The 5,804-nt window shown below is 45.7% G+C and overlaps 1 protein-coding gene across 2 annotated transcripts in view; it reads left to right on the top strand.

Annotated features, from left to right (window-relative positions):
* Positions 1 to 62: 62 nt before the first annotated feature.
* GOLIM4 (golgi integral membrane protein 4) overlaps positions 63 to 5,804 on the top strand; it is a 57,763-nt gene continuing 52,021 nt past the window's right edge. For both annotated transcript variants that reach the window (XM_019503251.1, XM_019503250.1), the window contains exon 1: positions 63 to 287. In XM_019503251.1, the coding sequence (XP_019358796.1) occupies positions 101 to 287 (187 nt within the window). In that variant the 5' untranslated portion in view covers positions 63 to 100. The remainder of the gene's footprint in view (positions 288 to 5,804) is intronic.

Raw genomic sequence — 5,804 nt, 5'->3', positions numbered from 1 at the left:
CTGCTGCCCGCCGCTGAGCTGAGCCGAGCCGGGCGGGCCGGGTCGGGCCGGGCCGTGCAGTGCCGCGGGGGACGCTCGCTGCGGGCCCGGCGGAGGGACTATGGGCAACGGGATGTGCTCGCGAAAGCAGAAGCGGGTTTTCCAGAGCCTGCTGCTGCTGAGCGTGGTGTTCGGCTTCATCTACGGGGCGATGCTGTACTACGAGCTGCAGAGCCAGCTGCGCCGGGCCGAGGCGATGGCGCTCAAGTACCAGCAGCACCAGGAGTCGCTCTCAGCCCAGCTGCAAGGTAACGCGGCTCCCGGCCCCCCCGCCACGAGTCCCTCCCCACCCCCGCATACATCTGCCCCGCAGCTGCCGCTCCGCTCCGGCCTCGCCCTTCCCCCGGGCCCTGCCCCCACGTGTAGGAGAAATGCGCCCCTCGAAGGCCACTGACTTGAATGTGGCCAGGATTTCCTCCCCTCCACAGGGCCCTCTTATTGCGGAAGGATCACAGGGCACCTTGCAGCCTCCAGCTGCAAAAGCAAACTCGCTGCATCCCCTTTTCTTATTCCCCTGGCCCCGCAAAAGCCAGCGGCTGCGTTTTGACTTTTGTCTCAGCTTTCCGGGTTGCCTGTTGGCAGCTGAGATGATATCCCGTTGTGGGAAGGGATGGCTGCGCTTCCTGGGCACCAGCCTGAAAGTTAGGGGGCTCTTGCTACGCCAGGTGAGGAACGGTTCAGATCCTCTTTCCTGAGCTACTTGAAAAACAGAGAAGATGAGGCTCTGGTACTGGCTTCGACTATTTTGGCGCAAAGCAGTTGCCTAAACGTGGCTGCTCATCACCAGGCACTTCCGAGTTTAGGATGCTCGAAGTGGAGATTATTTTGCTCTGGAAACTGATTGCTCTCAGTTCCCAAGGATGCCTGCATGCAAAAACATCAAAACTGTGTATGGACCATCAGTACTGTGTAAAGTGCAAAACTTTTTAAGTTCCTCTGGAAATCTGGTCCCGGCTGCCTGAAATCAGGCACACACAAATCAGTGCCTGCTTTTGAAAGCTTTGGCCTTAGTATGTATAGTTTCTGTTCAAAGTGTTTGAGGTGGCCACAAATAAATATTGAGCATGTGATGTGTTTAACCATCCTGGAACTTTACACGCTGCACTGACGTTACACGCTGCACCAACTGTCCAAACAGCAGTAGGATCAACACTATTGATTTGATCCTGCAACCTTTACACATGGACAGCAGGATTGGGTTAAAGGTTTTTAATTTCTTATTGGAATTTGTTATCGCACGGATTTAGTAGGCGCCAAGTCCATGGTTACTTAGTTTCAGCATCTCCAGTTCAGATAGAATAATGCTATGGCACACCTTGGCGGGGGCATCACTGTAGTGACCGAGGAGGGATGAGGGGGAGATGTGACTGATGGCTGAATGGCTACTGTAGCTGGTCTGCATATTTGCCAAGAGTATTTGAAGAGGAAATAGAGAAAACCAGATCATCTTGTTCTTTGGGCAAGTTAAACTTCAACAAGTTTATTACTTTCACTGACCTAGGGGGTAGCAGAGTAACTCTACCGGTGGCATTCATCCTACAGATTGAAACTTTACCAAGATAGAGAAGAGGGGATAAAATGGCTCCCCACATTGGGGCTATGTTATAATTAAACTATTCACTTTGTAAACTTTATGGGTTAGTGACTATTTTCCCATGAAAATAAATGCGTTAAAAAACAGGAGGGAAACAGTCAATAGAAAGACCAGAAAAAACATGTCTCGTGCTACCTTACATATCATTTTCCTCTTACCATTTTAAATTAATCACTGAACAACTAATAATGTTTCCCCCAGAGTTAATGTATTTTAATAATATATGCTTAAAAAGGAGAGTGAGCCTCTTGGGCATATCAAGCATATGTAAAAGACTTTTCTATCAAAAGATGCCCTACAGGTAAACCTTTATAATAAAGATAAATATACGTCCCTTCATCAGGAGAAATGAAGAGACACCGGTTTTACAAAAATGGCATTCTTGAATACATTTTTCTCTTGCTTTCTGTAATTTCTGGGAGGTAGGCTCAGAGCTTCAAATGTATTTAGCCAGGGAGGAGGCTAGAAAGAAATACTATCTCCCATGCATTTTCCATCCTGTGTGCACCTAACGGCACATGATGCTGAATTTGAACAACCGTGTACCTTGTATAGTCATTTCCACTAACGCAAAGTACCTTTACTAAAGGTAAAGCATTATCCTTGGCGTAAGTGCAGGGAGAATTCTGATTTTAGCATTTTGTATTTGATATTTTTATTTTATATGCAGTATTTTATAAGAAATTAGCACAGAAATAGATGGATCAAATAGGCCTTGTGTACATCTTCATTTTCCCTGTGGGGGGGGTGTGTGTGTGTCTTGCACAGCAGCAGGGAAAGTTAACAACTTTTGTAAAGAGATACAGCTTCTAAAACAACACAAACAAAAGCATTGGCTGAGAACATCCAGACAGGTGCAATATCTGACTGTACTTTGAACTCTTATTTTCAAGTGACCTGAATTTTAAATTGGCCGTGTCCCTCTCAAAACTCTAAAATGTTTACTTTTCAGGGCTTCATTTGATTTGGATATCTTTTGAATGTAAAGATCCCAGATTATTTTTGTTTGACCACTAATGGTTTAAATCTAGAAATAAAATAAGAAACAGATTGTGTAGCCATAGGCAAACCTCGCTGTAGAGAAAGTCAGACTATTTATGGCTTTGAACATTTAATTCACTACTTTAATCTTGTGTGAACTGGGGAGTCTATTCTTGTTGCTGTTCTAACAAAAATCTATAATTAGTTGGTCATACTATGTGCATGTCTCATATTATCAGTTGTTCACTTGTAATATGGATACTTGCAGAACAGTAATTTTGGAAATGGGAGCATGCTAGGGCAATGTACTCAAATACATTAAATGGGAACTAGAGAGGGTAACCATTAGGGGTGCACTGATCGAGACTTTTTTGGGCTGATACAGATGGCTGATTTTTAATGAGCCATATTGACCAATAATGATCTGATTGCTGATATGCAGCCCGGCAGCGCAGATAGTAGCGTCCGGCTGGTAAGCCTGTGTGGGGGAAGGGACGAGGGAGGCGGGAAGGGGTAGGGGTGCATTTTGAAGCCCCCAAGGTGAAGGAGGGAGTGAGGTTGGGGCAGGCGCTGCACAGCCAGGACGGAGTGCGGGATGGAGCTGTGAGCAGCTTGTCCAGGGGGTGTGCGGGGGAGGGGGGTGGATCCTGTTGCTATGCGCACCCCAGGAGGGCATGGGGGGGCATGTGCCCCCAGATATTTGCGGGGTGAGGGCAGATTGCTGCTGCAGGGTGTGGCTGGGGTGGCACTGAGTTCTTCCTGGCGGGGGCCTGGGTTGAGGCTGCGTTCAGGGCAGCAGCGGCAGCGCTGGGAGGGGGACTATGGGGAGAGGGCTGCAGCCACCCCAGAGTTCACTGTAGTGCCCCCCCCCCCTTAGGGCTCCCACTGCCCACCCTGAGCGCAGCCTGACCCAAGCCCTGTTGGAAAGAGTCCGGTGCTGCCCTGGCTCCAGCCCGCAGTGACAAACTGTGCTCGCCCCATGTGCAGTTCCAGGGGAACATGCCCCCCATGCCCTCCTAGGGTGCATGCACCAGTGGGAGCCATGCTCCAAAACTCTATAAAATTCCTTCTCTCCTGACTGAGCTCATAAAGAAGCAGCATTTCCTCTCTTTGGCCAACAGATTGCAGTTTTTGGAAGTCTGAGCCTTTTAAATCTTTTTTTAAGGTCTCTGACATTTCTTCTAAATTCAACCCCAGTTCACCTGAGTAAACTTCCCTGGAGTGAAACAGAACTACACTAGAGCTGAATTAATAGACCTCATCTGATCTATCCAATTCCTGGCACTGAGGCAAAAAATAAGTTTTTATAGTACAGCCCCTAATGTGATGTTTGTGGTGTTTTCTCTTCATTGGGTTTTCATGTAATTAAATCAGAAGAATTTCCACTCTTTCTCCAAGAAGAGAAGGGTAAGGAGAAAGGGGTAGAGTTAGTAGGAAGCTGACTCTACCATTGTGAATAGAATCCTCTATTTTGGAGGGGATGGGAGCTCCGCTTCCATGTCTATAGAGTCTGCTTGCATTGGGATAGGTTTTGCAGCTCTTGCAAACCAGGGAATTGGGAACCCACGAAGAGAATAAGTCTAAGTCGCATCTTCTGGATTTTACCTCACAGTATATTTCTGTTGGACGTTAGAGGCAGTAGAGCTGCCTTTGTAACCATGATATGATTTTTGGAATCTCAAAGCATAGAGATGACAGGTGCCTGCTTATAAATTTGTTCCAAGCTGGCTTAAAAATCTATTATATTAATAGATCCCTGTACACAGTTTTCAGTAGTTACTTTATAAAAGCCCTTATCTACTACTAATCTTCCCAGTCAGCTGACTATATTTTTAAATTGTATTCGCTTAGAACTATGTGTTCAAAACTTGGAGATAATCGCATTTCAGTTGTCTTAATGATAAAAAAGCATTTGAAAGGGCTTTGTTAAGTTTTTAATACTTAATTTGATACTATTTTCCTCTTGGCTGGATTGGAATAGATTTCAGTGGTAAGCATAGGGCTTTGTTGATATCTTAGTGCAAAACTGATCATATCTTAATTGCTTCAAGTCTAAATATAGCTAGAAATGCTTTTGCATACTTAAGCACTCCATCTCCCCTTTCCTCAGACATCAGCTAATTTAACATACACTGCTAATCTATTCTATTTTAATTCTTTCCCTAATAGTATCTTATGTCTAGCACCTTTGACTATTCTTGTTACTCCTTATGTTGGGCTAGAATCCTAATTATCTGAAGACTTCAGGTTTTTCTCCTTTTTTCCAACTCTGACTATAATACAGGTTTTCCTCCCCAACCATGGTTTTGCCAACCATGGTTTTGAGTATCCACACTTAATATTCTATATATACAGTTTTGGCTACCATGATGTACAGTTTTGAGTAACCACGGTCTTCTATGGCTGCACATCAGCCATCAACCACCTGCCATTTTTTCCCATAAGCCTTTTGTCTTGCCAACCACAGTTTTGCCAACCATAGGAACTTCCAGGAACCTAACCCCAATGGTTGGCAAGGGAAACCTGTATGGGGAAGCAACTCAACTGTTCTCCCAGACTTCAGTTTTCAACACCTACTAGCTGGCTTACCTCATCATAGACTACCTATAGATTTCAGCAAGGCTGTGCAACCAGCAGGACTTTAGCTGATGTGACCTTTGGCTACAGCCAAGAAGAATACAACATATAGTGGTGCTAAATCAGCTAAAATGCTAATTGACATTCTGTAGTGCCATTTGGTTTTGTGAAATCGGTCAGACTTGCTTACCTGAAATGGGGATTGTCCCTGACTTCAAAGTGGGAATGGTCAGGCACACTTCTGCACAGGGGCATATTCATTTATATATGGAACAGGATATCTCAGTACTTCTGGTCTGAGTTTAAACTTTACATCATTACCCTTTCCTCTGTCCTGCTGACTGTTAAGCCAGGGATACCTTTGGAGGTACACTGATACATCGGTCCCAAATCAGATCGGTACCAATATAAGGAAAATTGACAATGTTGGTAATCGGCATGTTTTGGCTGATGAGGCTGATAATGTGGTCGATAAATGTCCTGTGCAGCACATAGGCAGCCACAAGCACAGCCCAGCAGCGTGGAGAGCAGCCAGGTCTGACTGGTAAGTCTGTTGTGAGGGAGGGGGCAGATTGAAGCCCCACAGTGAGGGAGGGAGTGGGGCAGGGGCAGG

This window comes from Gavialis gangeticus, unplaced genomic scaffold, assembly GCF_001723915.1.
Source record: "Gavialis gangeticus isolate Ggan-Ray unplaced genomic scaffold, GavGan_comp1, whole genome shotgun sequence".
Lineage (NCBI taxonomy): Eukaryota > Metazoa > Chordata > Crocodylia > Gavialidae > Gavialis > Gavialis gangeticus.
The sequence above is the reverse complement of the archived record's forward strand: the minus strand, read 5'-3'. Positions and strand labels throughout refer to the sequence as shown.